General features: G+C 49.6%; 2 protein-coding genes across 2 annotated transcripts; one reads left to right on the forward strand and one right to left on the reverse strand.

The window, feature by feature from the left end:
• Window positions 1-1,848: 1,848 nt before the first annotated feature.
• LOC104371585 (homeobox protein NANOG-like) lies at window positions 1,849-4,441 on the reverse strand. The gene is made up of 4 exons (XM_086610902.1): window positions 4,139-4,441; window positions 3,562-3,830; window positions 2,727-2,816; window positions 1,849-2,265 (listed from the first exon to the last, which is right to left on the reverse strand). Exons 1-4 carry the CDS (start codon window positions 4,305-4,307, stop codon window positions 1,849-1,851), a joined length of 945 nt encoding a protein of 314 aa, XP_086467028.1. The 5' UTR covers window positions 4,308-4,441.
• Window positions 4,442-15,989: 11,548 nt separating this feature from the next.
• LOC104378426 (C->U-editing enzyme APOBEC-1) lies at window positions 15,990-21,678 on the forward strand. The gene is made up of 4 exons (XM_009985442.2): window positions 15,990-16,057; window positions 19,330-19,730; window positions 20,279-20,394; window positions 21,152-21,678. The coding sequence occupies exons 1-4, from the start codon at window positions 15,990-15,992 to the stop codon at window positions 21,179-21,181; spliced, it is 615 nt and encodes a 204-aa protein (XP_009983744.2). The 3' UTR covers window positions 21,182-21,678.

Raw genomic sequence — 21,678 nt, forward strand, 5'->3', positions numbered from 1 at the left:
CTTTCCTCAGTACTGCTGGTCTCACCTGTGCAGAATAACCATTCTGGTTGCAGTCTGTTCCAATGCAAGCTGGCAACACTCAATATTAAAATAAAGTAATTTATTTTCAATTCAAACAAGTCTGTAAGAACATTAAGCAGAACCAAGTAATAAAAGACAAAATGCACATAACATAAAACATGCTTGGGATCACTGCAAGAAAATACACTTTAAGAAAAATGATTCTGGAACAACAAACATTAACTTCCTTTGCAGTGAAAGTTTAACTACAACATACAGCCCTTGTGCAGACATCTGAAGACAGGGTTGCAGTAAAAATTGTGCACTAACCACGAAACAACTCCACCACATTTACCCTTGCCAGCTCATGCCATTTTGTATTCTTGGGCAGTGGCAGACTGGACTCTGCAATTCCACATCTTGTAAAAAAAGTCACAGTTTCACATACATTGGAGCCAACTTCCAGTTTCTCTATACTGGAAAGGATGGTTTGGTTATTTAAAACAAACAAAAAAAAAGAAACTGAAAATTTTGTCATTTTTCTCATGTTGCCTGACTAGGTTTCTGTAAACTTCTCACCTCCCCCAGAGCTTGGGTACTTGTATCAGATGAGGCAGCCAGTGTCCTTTTCAACAGAACACTACAGAAGAGATCCAACTAAGCCCTAGGGAAGGGACAAAAATCCTACTAGCTTACACTCTTAAAACTGGGATTAGACAAGAGTGGAGAACCATCCTGCTCTAGTCCCTCGGATGACAACTCCATTGGGACCCAACGGGATTCCCCACCACCAACATCCAGGTTCCAGGATAAATGACATGAAACATCATCTTGAAAGTAACTGAGCCCTTCACCCAGCTGCCCACCTCCACCCCAGAGAAAGCCCCACCGCAGTGGTGCTGTGTTTGTGAAGTGCTAGGGGACCATCTCATACACATCAGCAGACCGTTCTCACCACTCCAAAGATGAGCACACAGCCTCTCTTCACACTTCCAACAATGGCACTTTGGGCTGCCCCAATTTGCAGGTAGGGATGAGCCAGCAGTCTCTCAGAGAGATGTAGAAAGGCAAGACTTAAACTGGGTGGGGACAGACCCAAAGACACCATCCAGAATGAGCTGATGGGCACAAATTAGCAGCTTTGGAAACCAACGTTTTCAGGTGAGATATGGGCAATACTCCACCCTGCTTTCTCTCCACCCCTCCTCTCAGCTGCCCCATGCACAGAGGATGGCAGCAGGAGAGGGGCAGGCAGGTGTGGACCCCTCCAGGAGGAGAGTAACTGGATGGAGTCATCTGAAATCAGGTGATCTCCTGTAGCTTTTCAGGGAGGGAGGAGAGGATGCAGATGAACCTATTAGCAGTTAGCTGACTGGGGTAGCAGCAGAAATAGGCAAGGCAGCAAGGAAGATTCTGGGCTACAACAGGGTATTTCTAGTAGAAACATGCTCAAGTACAGCATTTTCTTCTCCAGCAAAGCTCTGCTGCAAGGCACACAGGGCAAGGATCCGAGATCACCCACTTAAGAGGCAGCAGAGGAAGGTGAGACTCGGACAGCAAACACAGACCTTTTACCACCTGCTCCTGGCTGTGGCATTGCACGTTCCCCTCCGTGAATGAGGTTTCCTCTACCCACACACAAAACGCCCTTGCCAAGGGGTAGCAAAGAACAGACAGGTGCCTTTAAACAGAAAGCTAGCCCAAGGCAGCAGGGTGCTGAGCCCCACCAATGGTTAAAACAGGAGGAGGGGCAAGAGAAAGGAAAAGAACCTGGATCCCTGCCTCGAGACCCTAGAAACCTCACGAGAGAAACCAGGAGAAGGGAGGAAAAAAAAAAAATACTTAGGCCTAAGACTGATAACCACTCTGGGTCCCCAGGGGATGCCAAGAGGCCTGGTACTGATGCCATACAGCAGAGCTCGAGAACTGTGTGACACTGTCAGAGGTGCTCTGGAAGCCATAGGTGTCTTCTGGCTCCAGGCCGACGTAATCCATTTCGGCAGGGTAGCTGTGATAAAAGTTCATTTGCTGGCTTAATAAACCCATGGCTTGCTGGGTACTGCAGCTTGTCCCGCCTTTTCCAAAGAGCCCCTCATCCTCCACAGCCATGAAAGAGTAGAGGCTCTGCCCGTTCCCGTAAGTCTGGCTGCTGCTGTAAGCCTGGTGCACGTTGGTCACAGCCTGAAGGTTTCTGCTGGCACTGACGGGGAAGCCCTGGTGCAGCGTCGGGGTTATATCCAGGTACGCAGCCTGATGAAACCCGTTCTAGGAGAGACGGAGAAGGCTGCTGAGTAACCCAGAGCACCACCCCAACTGGCTTTTTCATACTCGTTGTCCTCACTAGAGACTACCAACAGCAGAGATGACAAATCTCGAGTTAGTCATCTCCAACCCAACATGTCTGGGAGCACCATGCTGGAGAGAAAGACAGTGTAAGTTGTCTTGCTGGCCCTCTTTGGCTGTCCCCACCCCACCCCCCCCCCTTTTTTTTTTTCTTTCTATCTAGTCTCAACTGGGAAATAAGTTGACTGGAAACAAAGCTCTTGCAGTGCCAGGGCAGGCTTAAAGAGATGCCACTCTAAGCCCTATTACGAGAAATACAACTGGCTTGGCACTATCGAGTCCTGCGCATCGTCTGAAGCATTAGGTTGGACGCGATGCACTTCTCCCCACAGACTGGAAGAACCATGACTGGTGGTGATGGGGGGAAGGGGGAATTCTCTCACCTGTGGTAGATACACCCCTTTTTCCACCCACTGGCTTTCCTTCTGGCAACGTTTAAATTTCATCCGTTGATTCTGAAACCACGTCTTCACCTAGAAGTGATGGGGAAAGGACACAGGGCATTAGAAATTCCTTCTCAGAGCTTACTACGCATCCTAAAGATGTTTTGTTTTCTACTACAATCCAGTTTCATGCTTGGTTTCTAACACTATACATCATTTCAGCCAGCTAGCAACATGCAGCAGACCCAGCTAGCTGTAGAATCACGGAGGTGAGATTTGAAAAACTAACACGCTCCCTCCTCAGATTGCCGTGGGATCTTCCACGACCTCAAAAACCCTGCGTGAAAGACAGGCCAAGACAACTGCAGAAACGCAGCTTGTACAGCAGCAGCATCTCGGGAGTGAGTCATTCCTTCAGAGCCGAGTAGCTGGTGGGGCAAGGACCCTCTCTCTAGGGAGGGACCCAGGTGCCACTATGACTAAGAAAGACAACTGGCATAGAGAGCATCCGACTTCACCTTCAGAGACAACACATGTCCACGGAGAACGGTAACCTGACTGTGCAGCCCTGCTCTCTCAGCACTTTCAAACACCTGCACCCTGGAGTGGGTGGGTAGTGCTGGAATCAAACATTGAGAGGAAGACTGAGTCATAAGTTTTCGCACCCTCTGCTCTCTCATGTAAGCAGTACCATAAACAAGACCACGAAAGAAATTCGTCTCTGGGGTCTAAGAAAAAAGAAAAAACGCCTCTTCCCCCCCCAAAAAAAAAATCTGCCCGCAGGATGCACTTCACACCAGCGACGGGACTCAGCTGCTCAGAGCAAGATATTCACCTGCTTGTAGGTGATGCCCAGGGCAGCAGCCAGCTCCCGGATCTGCTGGGGGCTGAGATACTTCTGGTTCTGGAACCGCTGGTGCAGGATTTGCAGCTGCTCCTGGGAAAAAGCCGTGCGGCTCTTGGCCTTCCTCACCGCACCTTCACCTTCCTGCTTGACCTTCTGGAAAGAGGGATGGGGAGACGGGCGCTCTGCGGTGGGGCTAGTGGCAGAGTCGGGAGTGTACTGGATGAGGGTCCCAGAGCTGGAAGAAGCCGGAGAGACATCTGAAGCGAAAAGAGAGAACGGGGTGGGTGAGCAGGGCGAGGTGGAGAAGAGCCAAAACTTTGCAAGCCCAACTTCTCAGGAGAATCCGAAACTGCGGGTGCCCCGGGGGGACGCGCAGGGGGCTCCGCAGGCAGCGCAACGCGGAGGAGCGGGCACAGGCACCCGGGGGCACCCGCAACATCTCTGTCCCGTCCCGTCTGGGCACAGGCTCCCGCCGCCGCTTCCAGCCGGGCATCACCCCCCCCCACCCCTGGGACACGACCACCCCCGATGGCTCCCGCGGGGCGAGCCGCGCCGGGGCGCGTACCTGGCTGGCTGGGCGTCTTCTCCGCCGCGGGGAACGGGAGGGTGTCCGCCGTCGGAGCCCCCTGGACGGGCACGCTGTCCATGCTGCCCGGAGAGAACCAGTAATAGTCCCCATACCTGACCGCCCCGGGGTAGGGCACGTAGGGTGGCATGGCCAGGTGGGCGCTCATGGCCGGGCTGGGCCCCCCAGCCCCGAGCAGGCGGTGGAGGCTGCAGGCAGGTGCCCCATTGGGAGAGGTGGGGGATGCTTTATGTCCTCCCCAGCCCGGCCTTGGCTGGAAGGGATTGTCACGGCCATTGTCATGTTAAGAGTTGGTTGATTGGCGGGGAGGGGCTTTGGGGGGGGGGGATACAGGGAGCGGGGGAGGGTTGGGACACCAGCCCCCGCTTCCCAATTTGGTGCCGCGGTGGGGGTCAGGCCGTGGCTGCCAGCACCCCCCTCCCTGCTGGGGGGTGGGAGGAATGCCCTTGTTTTCCCCTCGGGGCCAGAAGGCAGGAGCAGAACCGCCCGGTGAGCTGGACTGGGCTTGGCAGACACCCCCCACCCCCACATTTAACACTTTTTGCCCCCCACCTCCACCTCCTCCCCGGTCCCCACCCAAAGGCAAAGAACGGAGGGGGCCCGGGGCCCGCCCCGGGCCATGCGGGTGTCTGCATTGCAGATCGCGGCCCATCACGGCCAGCAGATAAGCCGCCCCCCATCCCCCGCGAGTGAGCGCGGTCCGGGGGCGGGGGGACAGCGCTGTATACAGAGCGGTGTCTGTATGGCGGGGGAGAGGGCTCAGAGTCGGACTTGTTGGCTGAGACAACAGGCCTGTTTTGCAGGGGCACAGAGAAACGCACTTCACCATTTTCAAGCTTCTTTCCTCAGCCATCTGATACTTTCCTCCTCCCTCCCATTTTGAAATAATAATAATAATAAAAAGGTGGTGGTTTTTTTTTTTTTTTTTTTTTTGCAATGCAGCAGAGAGAGGTGGGCATCACCCAGGCAGATCCCGAGCAGTGCAGCTATAAAGGAGCCCTATAGATTTAAGGATTTTTTTTTTTTTTTTAAGCCAGGGTCTACAGCCTGCGTGGGGAAGATAAACTCCTCTTCCCCCCAACTATTCCTGCTCCCTTTCAGGAAATGAAAAGCTTATTGGGAGGATCTCACAGCCCAGGAGTTACGAAACCTGGAAAACCACCTGGAAGATGTACAAACAAAGGCATGTGACACAGCAAGCAAATTCCCCACCTCCCCCAGTGCAGGGAAATGGGACATGGGCACCTACCTGTACACAAAGGCAGGGGAGTAGCTACTACCCTGTTGCACTGATAAAAACCGGAGCTCGCGGAGAGGGGTCTCCCGTGGCTCCCATATATCTCCTCCTGCCCTCCTGAGTCATCCTCAGAAACGGGCCCCAGCTGGTGCCCGGTGCCCACCGCTGCCAGGTTCTGCCCGGAGGGCTGCTCCGAGGACCCACCTTTGATCACCTCCTCATTAACGGGGGAATTCGTGTCTCGGTTAGAATCCGGACAGGATCCAGACGGAGAGACGATTAGGAACGCGCGGGATTATAATCGGGCCAGAGGGATGAATTACAGCGCGGGAGCTGGAGCCCACCGAAGCGGGCAGTGCCAGCGGGGTGGGGGGGGGCTGCCCACCGCCCCGGGGTGCTCCCCCGGTCCCGGCAGCCCCCGGGCCGTGGGTTTTGGGCAGGTCGCTCGCTTCTTGCTGTAGCCCTGCTAGTGCACAGGCACGGGGAAGGGGTTCCCCGACGGGAGCCGGGGCCGCTGGGCCCCGCGGTGCTCTGCGGACGGGGCAGCCGGCCGGAGGGCTCCGGGGGGCACTGCCAGCCCCCTGGCAGGCGGCACGACCCCCCCTCCAAGTCCTCGGAGGGGACGTGGCTGGCGAGGGACGCCGGCGGCAGAGGGATTAGCATTTTACAGCCGGAATAACACCGCCTGGGCCAGCACATCCTCCTCGGGGAGTCGTGTGTGCTTGGAAAGGCAGCAGAAGTGCTCGTAGTTTGCAATTTTCATCTATAGATCAGTTTTCATGTATAGATCACTTTCCCTCCCAGGGACAGACCTGTTTTGTAGAGTGCTGGAACTGATTCCATTTCCCTTCTCCTTTTTTCTTTTTTTTTTTTTTTTCCTGTCCTGTCTTTGTTAATCTTTTGATTTTCTCATCTCACTTGTGTTCTGTTCCCTTTGTTTTTATGCTTTAACTACCAAATCCCTTTCCAATGAGGATAATTTGCTCTCTCTTCCCAACTGTACCTCTAATCAGGTGAGCAAACATATCTTTTTAAATGTCTTTGTGAGCGAAACAAGACTTCTGTGAGCGTATAAAGCCATACCATCTAAAGTCAGAGTTTATTTAGGGAAAGATATTCATTTATTACCCCCTAATAAATGAGACACACAAAAACATCTCGGGAAGGTAAATCCAGAAGTTGTACAGACACAGAGGATGCTCTGGGAAGCACGATGAGACACCAACAGGCTGCAAACTGGGCATCTGCCCATGAATGTCTAGAGCTGATGTGCTTTTAAAAGATACCTGTTGGGAACGATTCGTAGAGCAGATGCGAGTATCCACGCATGTTCCTTTTGGAGCTGTTTCCAGCTGGAACAGCAACACAGTTCAGATCTAATCGAGTCCTGTTCTTCCCAAGAGCAGCAAATAGCAGGAGTTTTGGCCCAAGGTTGTGTTCTCCTCTCCCTCCATGCTGTGGCTGCTCCCCCTTTTGCAATTCTTGCTTCATTATGTGCCTCATACCGTGTAGCATTAGGTAAGCAAGTATGAATCGGCTCATGACGTGTATGGAAGTGAAGGTAACCACTTTCCCGGCTGAAGCGTGCCCTACCAAGCATTTTCCACAGCCCTTCAACAGCAGAGATAGAAGCTCAGGTCTAAAGGCAGTCTTGGCCTCCTGGCCCAAGCATAAGTGAGATAGGACCACAGCTGGAAGATGTTTCCATCCAGTAAGTTTCCCCTACAAGGGATCCCCCACTAGTGTCAACCTTCAGAGGGCTGGAGCTCAGCCTTGCCCTGAAGTGATGCAGAGACACCATTTTACATCGATAGGAGCTGGGGAGGCAGCAGCTGGCTAATCCCGTAAATCCATCTCTGGAGCTCATACCACTGGGCCAAAAGTGCGGTGGGTTCCTACCTCAGAGCACTGCTGAACTCATTTTCATCAGCAGGTTAATCTTACAGGGGTAGAGGTTGTCTCAAATTTTATGTAGATCAGGTGCCCTTCTGTTATCCTGTAGCCAGCTCAAACCTGGGTCATCTGTCTTTGGGTGGATACTGTGAAGTGTCACTGAGTGTCGCTGTGTTGTCCTGCTCAGGTTCAGGAGGCTTGGCGAGGTGGCAGGCTTGGCGTTGGTGAACAGGGAACCATGGCTTGAGCCCCATTGCCCCTCACAATTTTCCCTGGGACCCATCATCCTCTGTCGAGGATGTGCGTGGTTGGGGAAGGCAGGCAGAAATCCCTCCCTTGTTGAGCTTGTCTGGCTTTTCTCCCAAACAGGCACTTTTTAATTTTTTTTTTTTTTTTTAATTGAACACTTCTCAAGTTGGGTGTATGGAAACATTCAGGCCTCGGATCCCGACAGCCTGCCCTGCCCTCTCCTCCCCACCCTCCCCCTGTACCACCTCCCCCCCAGTGTGGTCACAGCTCACAGTCTGGACCCAAGATGCCATGTTTGTGGAAAGAAGGTGGTCAAGAAAGAAAGAATAACAAAAATTAGACCCTCATTCATATTAAAATACAGTTTTCCTTTCTCTTGACTCTTTAGGGGAGCAGGTCGAGAAAAGGACAAAGCTCCTCCCTCCCATTAACAACCCAGTCTCTCAATCACCTGAGAATCGCTGGATGATGTGGCTCTTTGTTAGCAGCGGAGAGGCGGACTGGGACAGAGGAGCCATGGCACAAACCCAAGCGACTCCCTGAAAAGGCAGGAAAGCTTAGCAGTCAAAAAAAGCAGGTGAGCCAACCCAAATTTCTAGGGTTTGATGGGTCTGTTCCTTCTTTATCAACCCTTCATCCACGCCTGCCACGCATATGATGCTGGAGTGCCATAGTTCTAAATACTCAGGAAGCATTCCCCACCAGCGCCCATCAGCTGGAATACGGGATAATCTCCCTAAAGGAGGACTTGTGAGCAGCACAGCCTGGAGCCGGGGTCGCTCAAAGTCCTCGGGAGCACGAAGAGGGTGTGAGCATTGGGCAAAACCCTTCCAAGGGTCCTCTCTGCTCCAATTCTCCCCCCTTGCCTTGAGCCATAGCGTGGTTGTTCCTGCAGGCTCAGTGAGATGTCCTCTTGTGAAAAGCCACCAGCACAGAGGTGGCTTGTGGCCAAATGCTTTGTGCTGTTTCCACCCCCGGAGGGAAATGGCAAATCCTGTGTTTCTCGGTGTATGAAGGCCCTACGTAGCCTCAAAACATGAGTTTTGATCCTCTCTCCTCCAAACGGATGCTTTGTAGCAGGCAGTTTGCCTTTTGTTCTGCAAGCACACACCGCTTATGAACTTTGAAATGAAACAGAAGCTCTTTTTTTTTTTTTTTTTTTTTTTTTCCTGAGGCTTTCTTTGCTCACCTTCCTCACTCTGATGGGGAGTTTCCTACAACTCACTCGGGGGGAAAAGTCTCTGCAAAGTTCTTAAGAGAGCCTTGGGTTGGAGCGGGGCACTGAAGTGGTAGCTAGATTCCAGGCGTGTTGAAGGCACCTGCTTTCTTCTACATCTCTCATCTGAGGTTAATCCCGTGTATTTCGCCACTGTTAACGAATATCAGAGCAGAACTAATGAGGATTACGTGCCAAGTGGATGGCTGCGATTACTTGTGCAGGTCCTAAGTGGGCACACAGCCTCCTGACACGTCCCACCAACCACGCTCTTCCGAGTTAGCACATACTTTTCAGGCAGATCACTGTGCCCAGTCTGTGCCATCTGGATTTTTTTTTTAAGCCCCAGAAAGTCCCCAGAAGAGCAAATCACCTGTGAGGCAAATGTCTTAATTACAGGTAAAGCTAGGATTAGGGAAAAGCGTGCTGGTCTTTCCAGTCTGCCAGGGGTTGAGACAGGGACGCCCACACTGGCTGGCCCTCACCCCCACCTGTCTGCCCCCCCTTTTTCTCCAAGACTGGCTCTTGCACATGCATTGGGGAGCGATTAGCAAGTGTTAGAGCGTGAGGCTCCCTGGCTGCCACCTGCTCTGCATCTGAATGGCAGAGCCGGTGAAGCCCAGGGCTGTGGAATGGGATCCGCCAGTGGATGTTGTCTGGGACCGACGGAAGAAAAAGATTTGCCTGCTTTTGTCTGACCATATTCAGATGGGCGGCTCGGCTGAGGTGGAAAGAAAAAGAAACAAAGAAGAGAGGAACAGTGAGAGGCTGTAACTTTTTTAACTGGGTGTCGTTTGTCTAGGAATTGAATCCAGTGAAGGGTGGAGGCTGAGGAGGGGAATATAGCATTGACATCAGCTAGTGGCATAAAGGTAAAAGTTATCTGTACTTCATCTCCTTCGGATTGTCCATGGAGAAGCAGCTCATATTAGGCTGTGGAAGCACATCTTTTGAGGCAGAAAAAAAAAAAATCAAAGAGATTGTGTTATTGACTGCGTCTCTTCCCACTCTGTAAAGTCAGGAAAAGCCACAGAATCATACAGTGAAAGAACTCCAGATCCCCAGACTCCACGGTGACAAAAATAAAAATGCTTCCCCAGCGCAGCTTAGTCATGAAGGAGAATCAGCCATGACTGTCTGTGTTGGGAACAACGTCTTGCTAAAAATTCCTGTTCTAACCCCAGTTGTGTCCTCCATGCAAACTCTGGGGCTATGACAGGCCTGAGAACACCTGCTTTTGACCCCACTCACGACTAAGTTGCTTTACTATGGTTGTAAACAGCCTAATAATAGTGTCAAAGTGCCTGCAGATGCAAAGTAACCTTTCAGAGCGCTGCACGGCTTTGGCGCAAAGATGCAGGTGTTGACCCGTGATGTAGCAGGGCCCTCTGACATGGTAACATCTCAGCTGTCTGTCTTCACTTACTGCACCCACCAGACTTCCCCACCTCTGCAGCAGAAATGGTGGAGCCAGATGTCGTTCACCTCTCCTTAGTCACTGCAGTTCACAGATGGCACGTTGACACAAACCGCGGAAGGTTTTGGTCTCTGTCAGTACCCATCTGCTCTGCGAACACGTGTGCTGGTGCCAGCTGGAGGTCTGGTCTCTGATCTCTCCACCAGCTGCACCCAGCGTGGGACGTGGCAGCCGCGTTGCCCTGCAGCCAGCGCGCGTTCCCCAGCACCGCGCAGGGATGGAGGCCAGCTCCTGCTGCAGTCCTCTTCTGTGGTTTCATCCCCAGAGAACAGGTCCATGGCTGTCCTCTGCATGTGTCCTTCGTGTGCTGACATTCCAGTGGCTTGAGAGAGCTGACGGAGCACCTGAAGCTGTCCCCGGCGGCGCTGAATGATGCAGTGGTGGAAATGCCAAGGGCTTACTGCTTAACAGCGATCTGCTGTAGCCCTGGGAAACAGGAGGAAAAGGAAATGCTCAGAATCAGGCTGTTCTATGTAACATCCTCTTCCTAGCCTCAAAACCTCCTCCGTGGTGAAACACATGAACATCTGAATTCGACCTCCTGAAGTTAAGGTCAAAAGAGAGGGGAATTAGCCCCGTGGGCCACGTGCTTGTTTCTGTTCCCTCTGTGTAGATGGGAGAATTCCTCAGCAGGGATGGATTCTGGTCCCATGACGGTCAAAGACAGTTTCACGTTGGCTTGGGCAGCACTGAGGTTTGAAATTTTTCTGTTCTTGTAAAAACGTGCCTGAGAGCATAATCTGACCCTTCATTTAGACGTGGCGATACGTGCATTCCTGGACAAAGAGATGAAGTTAAACGCACTGAGAAAGAGGTGGGCCACACTAAGTAGAGAGGAGGAAAGAGAAAAAGAGAACAGAAAACCAGTCTAATCCGTTTAGGTTCCTAGATTGCCTTTGTCGTGACGGTGTCTGAGCATTTTCCGGTGGCGTATTCAGCGCCCTGACTCAGATCTGCTCCATGTGGTTCTGCGTCTCCTCCTCATCCTCCCCGCAGGGAGAGAACTGAACGTGTTGCGGAGAGTTTCGCTTTGGGTTAGCTGGCTTGGTTTAGGGCTTGTTCATAACATGCTCACAACTATTTGCATTTGGGGGGGGTGTGTTGGAGAAGCACCCCTGCTGCTTGGAAAGTGGAGCGGTGAGATCGGGGTACGTTGTAGCACAACCTTACTGTGACCCCAGAGACTCCTCTGCCTCCTGCTTAGTCTTGGTTTCCATAGGGTTAAAGAGCTCCTCTGTACCAGTGAAGTGGAACTGCTGGCAGGAGTAGATGGCAGCTGTTGACTTCAGAGCCTTAAAGGGATCTCCATATGGTGGTCTGAGGCCAGCGAGCACATGGAGGGGACCATGAACTGGGCGGTTTGGTCAGTAGTGGGCAGCCTCGGATGGAAACACGGGTCAGACACAAAGAAAAGCAGGTCAACAGGGGTAGGGGAAACACTGCCCGGTCTTGGCCTTGCGCTGTAGTCAATTGACTTTGGAGGCTGCCAACACTGTTTGCTAACTAATGGTGGGAGAGGAGGAGCGTTTCTCTTTGTATGAGTTGCCAGAAGAAGGATAACTGGCCAGCTGGTCCGAGCCAGTATTTTAGGAAGTGCTATACTTAGAATACAGTAAACATCCAGTCTAACCAAGGGACCTCCACCATCCCACTGTGCTGGGTCCCTCATAAACCCGCGTTCATCAGCAGGCTCAGCTCCAGGATGCTTTCCATATAGGGAAAGACCTTACCTTAACACAGGGACTCTGTTCTAGGGTACATCTCCAAGCCAGCACTGTGGCTTGGTTGTGAAGAACGATGGAGTTTGGACAGTTTGAAGCTAAGAAGGTGCAAAACCCAGCTGAGATGCTGGTTAGATACTCTGTCAGTGACCTGAAAGTGTGGTGTCCAAGCTGCAAGCAAATGCAAAGCAATTACACCGGGTAATTCTGTGGCAAAGTGATCTACCCATGGCCTGTCTTGGTGTGACCTAAATTATCAGGTTAGGGGGAAGGCTGAAAATAACACAACATCATCTCCTCAGTATAGCTGACAAAAAAATGCAGTCCTAATTAATCACTTCCGACAATCGGGTCACTGCCCACCTCCCCACCCCACCCTCAGCAGCGCACATTGAAGTGAGTGACTGATTATGGCTTTTTTTTGGGTTGTTTTCTTCCCATGCAGGGAAACTGAGGCACAAGGCTTTGTGGTGACTGGGTGGTCCTGCCAGGCCTGGGGCAAGCATCGGGTGATTGAGTGTCTTTGACAGCTGGTGTTCTTAGGCTGAGATGAGGTGAAGGTCTGGCCTGAGGCTGACACGCTGGCAGTGCCTCCTGCCCACACATCTGCATTTAGGGAACTGGCACACAGGCTGTGGCACCGCTGCGCTCTGTGCCCGAGCCGTAGGCACGGCACACAGTGGGGTAGGAGGCTGTGTGGGCTCATCACACCTCTGTTAAGACAGCTTCTCCCACGGACCTTTGCCAGGCTCCGGGGATGGATGTCCTCCGCCAGGAGGGCAGCGTGGGAGCTGGCTACTCCCTATCCCAAAAGACAGCCGTGGGGAATGGTGGCATTTCCCTAATGTGCTCCTGCCCAGGGAGAGAGGCATCCTCCGGGGCACTGCGGCACCCAGTCCCTTGAAACCTCCCAGGGAATGCCACTTCAAGCAGGGAAAGAGCCTCACTCACGTTAACCCAATAACTGCACTTTTCCCATGGAAAGAGGAATGCTGGACGTTTTCTGTCATGGCATTGTCCACCGCTATCATATGAGTAAAATTTTGGGGAATTTCACGGCATGAGCTTTCTTCCTTTATTCTCATTTTGCCTGTTCATTCATAACAGGGTTGGCTTCTGAAGGCTGTTGCTTAGAGGACAATTTCAGAAGGACATGGAGCTGTTGGAGCAGATCCAGAGGAGGCCATGGAGATGATCCGAGGGCTGGAGCACCTCTGCTATGGAGACAGGGTGAGAGAGTTGGGGCTGTTCAGCTTGGAGAAGAGAAGGCTTCAGGGTGATCTTATAGCAACTTTCCAGTACCTACAGGGGCTACAAGAAAGCTGGAGAGGGGCTTTTTACAGGGGTATATAGTGATAGAACAAGGGGCAATGGCTTTAAAGTGAAAGAGGGGAGATTTAGATTAGATCTAAGGAAGAAATTCTTCCCTCTGAGGGTGGTGAGGTACTGGACCAGGTTGCCCAGAGAAGCTGTGGCTGCCCCATCCCTGGAAGTGTTCAAGGCCAGGTTGGATGAGGCTTTGAGCAACCTGGTGTAGTGGAGGGTGTCCCTGCCCATGGCAGGGGGGTTGGAACAGGATGAGCTTTGAGGTCCCTTCCAGCCCAAACCATTCTATAATTGCGATTCTGTACCTTCACAAGACATTCAGAGTGTTGTGAACCTGAACAAGATGTGCAGCGATATCAAGCTGTGACAGCACACAAATCCAGGAAATTCTCTTTACTCATTTTGCATCCAAAATAAAAGCTTGAAAGTATAGCTCCCCCCACTGCACAACGGTTCTTGTCCCTTTCTGCTCTGCCCCAGCTTGATTTCCCTTCTTCAGGCTCACAGCGCTCACCTGTGGTTTGGCTGTGATTTGTGTTGCTGGCAGCAGGGCCCAGAGACAACCTCTATAAACTGGTATTTGCATTGGCATCAACTTAACTGGCTGCAAGCTGGGCCTGGCTTAATAGGTCCAAAACGTACGTCTTTGCTTGTTTGCACGGAGAGAGGGACTAGGATCCTCTCTGGGGTGACGTGCCAGACCGTAACTGCCTTTTTATAAAGGACAGACTGAACGTGCCACCCAATATGTGCATATGAAACATTTGCTGATGCTCTGCAGGCTTTTAAAAGAGGAAAACGAGTCACAAAATTCAGTTATGTTATGGTTTCTGTACCATTGAGTAACAAAGAGCAGCCAAATAGGTGCGTCGCTGTATGATGTCTCTGTCGGTCACATTTCCAGACCCAAGCGGGCAGCGCTGTGCCCCTAACTGGGGAAACCCAGCCAGGCTGTGCACGGAGCCAGCTCAGCTCTCTGCATCCACAGTGCAGTTAAACTGGAAGCAGGATATGAGCTCCGGGGTGACTGGTGGTTGTAGCTGCTCCGTGGTGTCACCCGCGGATTGTGAGTCCCGTTCGTTTTGCCTTGGCCGTGTTTTCGGAAGGGGCTGCCAAAGGTGCTGAGCTACACGGTGTTCTTCTAGCTTAGCAGTTGAGTGAGCAGGAGTAACTCTGCAGGACTAGGGAGCTACTATCTTTCCTAAATGTTTCCGTAGGAAATTAGTATAATGAAACTCAAAAAGCTTTAATTTCTTTTTAACTTCTTTAAAAAGAAGGGGGCTATGGCAACTAGTCATTGTTAGCCAGCTGGATTGAGTTGAATATAATGACTAATTAACTAATCAACTCAAGGTACCGACCCTGCCTACAAGAGGCAGGCCATTTCCTCCTCGCTGTGGAAGATGCAACAGTGTCCTTAGTGCCTCAGCCCAGGCTGGTGAGCAACAACTGGTGACCCCGACGTGATACATCCATGAGACCCTGGGAAGCCCCGACTCCCTCGCCGGAGCTGAGAGCCTGAGCCAAAAGAGCCGGAGCCAGATCCGGAGCCAGGAGCCCGAGCGAGAGTCCTTTGGAGAAGAAGGTAAAGCTGCAAGCCCCAACGTGGTATTCGTGGGAGGGAAGTGTGCTGGAGTTGGATGAATGGGCTGGGTCTCTGCTCATCTTAAAGCCTTCGTGAAAACAAAAAATGGTAAAACAAAAAGGGGGAATTATGGCATCCAGTCATTATTAGCCAGCTGGATTGAGTTGAATATAATGAACTACTATTTACTAGTCAACTCAAGGTACTGACCCTGCCCACAAGAGGCAGGCCGTTTCCTCCTGGCTGCAGAAGATGCAACAGCGTCCTTGGTGCTGCAGCCCAGGCTGGTGAGCAACAGGGGGCTGTGATTTTATTTTACAAATCTCAAAATAAATGGATTTTGCCCCCTTGCACTGTCTTATCCGTATACTCACCAGCACGAAGACATCTCAGTGGCCTGTCCAGGATCAAGTACGTGCCAGAGAGATGGTGCGGGGTCCTCCCTGGGTGTCAGTAAGGAAGCCCTGACAACAAATGGCTAAATAAAACAGCTGGTTTAATAAGACAGATTAAGAAGAGGAATACAGACAGCAAGGAAATCCGACATCCCTTCCGATGCTGGGCGCCCCGTGTTCCCGCCGTTGGACAGACCTGGGATGGACTTTCCCCCCGTGCCCTGCGCAGGTCCCGTCCGTGAAGGGCAGCTCTCCCTTGTTGGTCACCTCAACCATTACATGTTTTCCTATAGGAGCACGATTCCGTTCCGAAAGGATTTTTGCACTTCTGCTGCCCATGGAGATAAGGGCAGGGTGCTGGTCCCGCTGGTGCCGAGCGGGAGCCGCCTGCGGGCTCCTCGGTCACGATCCACCGGCGTTTTCCACCATGAAGCGTTACCACCCCTTTCCAACTTACAAGCAGGTTTCAAAGAGATCGTTGGGTGATTCCGTCCTTACCCAGCCCTGGCTGCCCATGGAAGGGGTGAGGAAGGAGCGCTGCTAAGGGCAGGCTTGTGGAGACGTGTCGCTGTGCGGTAGGGACCGAGGTCAACCCCTTTTTTTTCCTTTTCCTCTTACATCACCCCGCGCCGGTGGAGCCTGGGGGGTGTGCTCCGGCGTCGGCCACGCGTGAAGCCCCGTCCACAGGAAGAGAAACAGGAGCAGAAAGGAGGAGGAGGAGGACCGCGCCGATGGAGAAGCGCAGCGCCGGAGGGCTCGCGGGGAGAGGAGAAGCCAGGCGCAAGAAAAAACTGAGAGGGTAAAAAAAGCCATCGCTGACCCAAAAAAAACCCCACCCCAGCTTCAGCTCTGTGTTGTGGTCGCTCCGAGCCAAGGGGAGCCCTCGCTTTGTCGCCCCGGGGCGCGCTCCTTGCTCCGGGAAGGGCCAGGGTGCTGCTGGTGCCAGTGTGCCCGGGTGGGAGCCCACGTCCCCCACGTACCAGTGAGGGGTCTGAGCCCGATGGGGAAGGTCCTGCTGATACAGAACTGTCCCATAAAGCGGCGGGGGAGCAAAGGTGCCCGTAAAAACTGAGTGGAAGGTGAGGGTGGGCTGGGGAAGGGCTGTGGCTGGAGGTGGCTCAGCCCAACGCTGGGCAGCCAGAGGAGCCAGAAGTGCTTCTTCTCCGCTCGCCCATTTTGAGATCTTGAAAGGGCTGCGGCGGCACAGCATAAACAGGAAGTTTCAGACCAGTCGTCTGAATAGAGGGGAAAAAACAAAGAGTTTTAGTGCAAAGTTTAGTTAAGACGGGTGCCAGCTGTGCCAGGCGTTAGCTGTGGAGGAAAAGCACGGGTTAAAGGAGTTTGGACACATCCGTGCTTGTACGTTTTTAGCTCTTGTTATTCTCGCTGTTATTATCTTGCAATGAGCAGAATTTTAAATAGTTTCTAATAAAAAGTCTTAGAGGAAGGAAGTTTAATATGCAGAGTTTTAATACGAGAGGTATTCGGTTTAGGAGCTGTTTTCATAAAATACTTACATTTTAAAATAAACCCATTGCATTCCTGTTGAAGTTATGGATGACAGGGCAGTAGGGAAGGTATAAAAAACACCTTTTAAAAGATATTTGTAATCAGTCAATACATTTTCAAGGTTTAATGCACATTTGCATGTCAATAAATTTGATTATTAAAGAAAAGAAGATAAAACCTAGGAGACAGTTACGTTGGCTGTCATCCCTTTGCCATCTTCTCCCCTAACTCAACATTTTTTGGTGCAATTCACCTTTCAAACAGTCAGTCAGTGTTTACAGTCAGTGTATTTTTCTCCAGTTCTGAACAGGTTAAAAGTTTACCTTCACGAGATCAATGAACCAAATTTAGAAAGAAAGCTGAAAAATTTTTAGGACTTTTTTTCTCAATTGCCAACTCTTAATTTTATCTCATAGTTGTGTCAAGGAACCAGCTATTAAGTGTGGGATTTTTTTTTTTTTTGAGTTAATCTCCATATGGGTATTGTACAAAACAATGCTGAACGACAAGTACTGTGGCTTCGGGCAGTTCAGCTGTCAACTCACAATTTATTTTCAGTGTTTTCTTCCCTGCTTTGGGAAGAAAAGGGAATAGGTGCTGGGATTTTGTACAGACTCTATAATGTGGAAATGTTTTATGATGTTTTTTAAACTTCTTGTCTGTCTTTCTGTTAGAGCCGTTTAACTTTACATTAATCCATTATTTAAAAAATAGCAAGTAATATCTGTAGCAGATATTTATAAGAACGCAGACTTTTTAAATATTGAATTAGGTTGATTACACAATAAATTTCACTTGGCTTAACACATCTTTAAGGTGGCCACATTGTCAAGATTAGTGTATTGAAAGATTGTTCTAAAGAAGTGACTTTACGTCCCTGAAAATGTGCACAGGACACCCACTGCAGTAGTTCATCCAAAGTGCAATATTTCATGGTCCAGACACTGGCAAGAGGATGCTTAAGACCAGTTTAAGTAAGATCTGGAAATTTTAACCTGCCTGTACGTTATAAACAGATGGCACCAACTGCAGATACCTTGGAACGAAGCAGATCTCCACAGTCTATTGTAACACTGCTTTCCAAAACCTTAAAAATGCCTTCTGTGAGAATTAGATGAACTGATTTGGCTTTAGTATTGGGAGATCAATCTATTTTCTTTTGTGAATTTAACCATTGTCACTGTATTCCCTGTATCTAAATACACACACACAGAGTATATAAATATTGTGTACATACTATGGTTTTATTTTATCTATAAATGTGTGTTCCTTACTCATCAACAAGCTTTAAAGAAACTTAAGCTAATAGGCACTAACTTCCAAATAACATAATAGAAATAGAAAAATATATATCTCTTTTAGCATCTCAAAGAAGAACAAAAAAATTCAACCTGTACATCACTTTTCTCTCTCTGTTGTTTTTTTTTTTTTAATGAAACACTAAAGGAATTAAGTATTTTTTTTAAAAGAAGTTCTTCGTTTACTAGAATTAAACATTTGGTGACATTTACCTTTGCTACATTTACATAAATTCAACAGACAGGCTGATAAAGAAATCTGTATGCGTGGTTTCTGTGGTTTACATAGAGAAAATACCCAGAGATGCACTCTGGGGTTTATAAACTGATTTATGTACATATGTATTTTAATGTGTAGGAAGCTGGGATGGGGAAGGAGACAGGGTGGGAAGATGAAGCCTTCTGACTGACTTGGATAAATGAGATGCTTTTGTACATCAGTGATGAGTCCTGCAGCGAGAGAGTATGTGGCAGTTGCTTGACCTGCAAGATTTCATTTGTCCTTAGTTCAGATAGTGGTGTGGGTTTTTTTTTGTTATTGATGGGTAATAATCTACAAAAAAAATCCACAGGCTTATTACTTCTCTGTAAAGACCCTGTCCAGTATACAGCAGTCTGTATAGTTACTTAATTGAGAATATTTAGAGGTCTGCTCTGAACTGAATAGATCTGAATCTAAGAGATGGACTATCTGTCAGAAAATGTTGTTCTTGGGAGCTGTGCCTTCTTTTTCCTTCTCTCATGTAGGATGGTGCTGACTGTGCTAATCCTTATGAAAATACAAACAGCAGGAGAATCCAGTAAGGACAAATATTCAACTTCATAATTTATCACTGTTTTTATTTTCTTCCTTTTTTTTTGTGTGTGGTTTTTTTTTTGTTTGTTTAATTTCACAATGGCTCCTTACATTGAAAAGGGTTAGGTTACGTACATGGGAGCCCTGGAAAATTCTGACACATAAAAAAAGATATAGAAAGCTCTTAGAAATACTCATGCTGATGAGGAAGAGGACAGCCATAGAGAGGGGTGAGGAGGTGAAAGTTCTGCATGCAGTTGAAGACAAAGGGAGGATTATGTGGTTCAGGTTTTGGTTCCTTTATCCTGCTGTGGTGTCCACCTCTCCGTTTTTCTTGCATCGCTCTCATGTCTTGTCCTTCTCAGATCTCCTCTTGTTTCCTCCACCCTCCCCCTTCTTTGTGTACTGGAGAACTACTAAAAACAAAGTTGTAGCCAGTGATTCTTTGGAGTTTCTCTTCTGTTTCAGCATGTATATATCCAAGAAGGCGTTAAAGCATCATTTTGACCCCTATGAGGGTCTAAAAGAGACATACCTACTGTGCGAACTGAAGTGGGGTAAGGCCAAAAAGTCTTGGAAACACTGGGTCAGAAATGACCGTAAGCATGCTGAAGTCATCTTCTTGGAGAAGATCTTTAATGTGAGAAGATTCAATAGTCGGGACACCTGTTCCATCACCTGGTACTTGTCCTGGAGCCCTTGTGCAAGATGCTGCTATGAAATACTGGATTTCTTAAAGGAGCATTCGTATGTAAACTTGCACATATATGTAGCACGGCTTTATTGCATAGAAGATGAAAAAACCCGCCGAGGTCTGAAGAAGCTTAACAGCTTAGAAGGAGTAACCATTGCTGTCATGGAAGAGGAAGGCAAGGTTTCCTGTGCTTTGTGGGACTGGGAATGGGTCAACTGGTGAACTTTGTGGATGGGTGAATCTGGTATAGGCTTGCTTCTGTGCCCAGTACCCTGGCCAGCTTCTGTGGGGGCACATCCACCACCATTCAGTGACTGAGTGTCGCGTCCAAAGATGGTCAAATATTGCAGGAGAAGGCGGACAGGACTCTGAGCATCCAGACCTGTATGAAAATTCCCACCTTGTTCAGAGACCATCTTTCCGTCACTCCTGAGGGAACGGGAAATAGGGCGTTTCTCCCTTGTCTTAGGGGACAAACGCAGCTGCTGGGATAAGGCTCGCTGAAGGGGCCCTCTGCTGATGAGAGATTTAAAAAAAAAAAAAAGCCCAGAGAGAATGGAATTGTTTCCAAATATGGAGTGGACAGCATCTATCAGCTGGCCTGTCCACAGCCAAGCTGTCTCTGTGTCGTGGCCATCAGGAAGGGGTTAAAAAGTCTTATTCCCTGAGCTTGTTTGTTATCCGAATAAACTCAGGTTCGTCATCTTGCTTCCATTTCTCCAGAATATACTTACTGTCGGGAAACCTTTATCCAAGGAGATGTTGGTGATGATTTCTGGACTAGGGACTTTGAGCCAAAGATAACTGAGAATCGTTTGAAGCTCAAGGAAGTCCTCGAGGTTAGTGGACTCTGAGGGACGGGGGGAACCATGTGAAATGACTTGCAGTCTGGGGTCACTGAGCAGGAAAGAAGCTGTCCAGATCTAGTTGGAGTTCAGAGTGCTACAGCATGCTTTTGGAAGAAGTAATTTAGTAAAATCATAGGAACTATCCTGTCCTGTTGGGAGAGAAGCACCGTGGATTCCTTTCCATCATTTTATGAAGCAAAGGCTAAAAGCACAGGGCTCCAGAGTGGGAAATCTGTTTATTATCACCTGAAACTCCATTCCCATCCCAGAAACCCTCCTCCAGGTTCCTTTCTAATCTGGATCTGAGCATGGGTTCCTGTTTAGCAAATGATGCTCCTCAGCCACTGTCTGTCAATATCTGCGGTGGTCTGACGCCCCTTCCCAGTCACTGGGCCCCTACATACTTCCTTAAAGTCCCTTCCAGATTTGATTCAGTAACCCCCTGACTGGTCCAAAGGGTACAGTTTCCATGAGATCTAGGAGTATTAGTCTAGTAAAACTAATATAAGTTATGCAGCATTTTGATTTCGATGTATTAGAGTTTTCTGACAAATAGAGTGAAAGAAATCTGTGGCTAAGGAGGTCATTGAACATCTGGGAAATCCATTTCATATGGCATCAGTGGAAAATAAATATTCTGGGCTGTTACAAGTCATAGACTTCTCCTGCTATGTCCATTTCAAATCACAGCGATTCCAGAGTGCAATTATTAAAGGTTCTAAATGTCATGCTTTTCTTTTAATTTCAGGATCTTCCATTCTTAGAACCAGAATTATAGAATATCTCAAGATCGAAGAGACCCATAAGGATCATTGAGTCCAACTCCCTGCTCCTTGCAGGACTACCTGTGCTGGTTTTGGGGGGGATAGCGCTAATTTTCTTCATAGTAGCTCCTATGGGTGTTGATAACAGAGAGATGTTTTCGCCACTGCTGAGCAGTGCTCACCCAGAGCCAGGGCTTTGCTGCTCCTCACCCACCCCACAGCGAGGAGCTGGGGGTGCACGAGGAGCTGGGAGGGGACACAGCCGGGACAGCTGAGCCCGACCGACCCAAGGGATATTCCAGACTGTATGACATCATACTCAGTGTGTACAGCTGAGGAGGAAGAAGGAGGTTCAGAGTGATGGCATCTGCCTTCCCAAGTCACCTTAGGTGTGGTGGAGCTCTGGGGATGGCTCAACACCTGCCTGCCCATGGGAAGGGGTGAATGAATTCCTTGTTTTGTTTGCTTGTGCGCAGCTCTTGCTTTACCTATTAAACTGTTTTTATCTCAA

Source organism: Tauraco erythrolophus, chromosome 4 (genome assembly GCF_009769465.1).
Source record: "Tauraco erythrolophus isolate bTauEry1 chromosome 4, bTauEry1.pri, whole genome shotgun sequence".
Classification (NCBI taxonomy): domain Eukaryota; kingdom Metazoa; phylum Chordata; class Aves; order Musophagiformes; family Musophagidae; genus Tauraco; species Tauraco erythrolophus.

Excerpts from the sequence above, each read along its gene's own strand:
- LOC104371585 (XM_086610902.1), bottom strand. The coding sequence starts at position 4,307 with ATGAGCGCCCACCTGGCCATGCCACCCTACGTGCCCTACCCCGGGGCG. Across the intron at positions 2,817-3,561 it reads TGGGCATCACCTACAAGCAG|GTGAAGACGTGGTTTCAGAA; the intron begins GTGAATATCTTG and ends CATCACTTCTAG. Across the intron at positions 2,266-2,726 it reads AAGGGGTGTATCTACCACAG|AACGGGTTTCATCAGGCTGC; the intron begins GTGAGAGAATTC and ends CGTCTCTCCTAG.
- LOC104378426 (XM_009985442.2), top strand. The coding sequence starts at position 15,990 with ATGGAGAAGCGCAGCGCCGGAGGGCTCGCGGGGAGAGGAGAAGCCAGG. Across the intron at positions 19,731-20,278 it reads TGCTGTCATGGAAGAGGAAG|AATATACTTACTGTCGGGAA; the intron begins GCAAGGTTTCCT and ends CCATTTCTCCAG. Across the intron at positions 20,395-21,151 it reads AGCTCAAGGAAGTCCTCGAG|GATCTTCCATTCTTAGAACC; the intron begins GTTAGTGGACTC and ends TTTTAATTTCAG.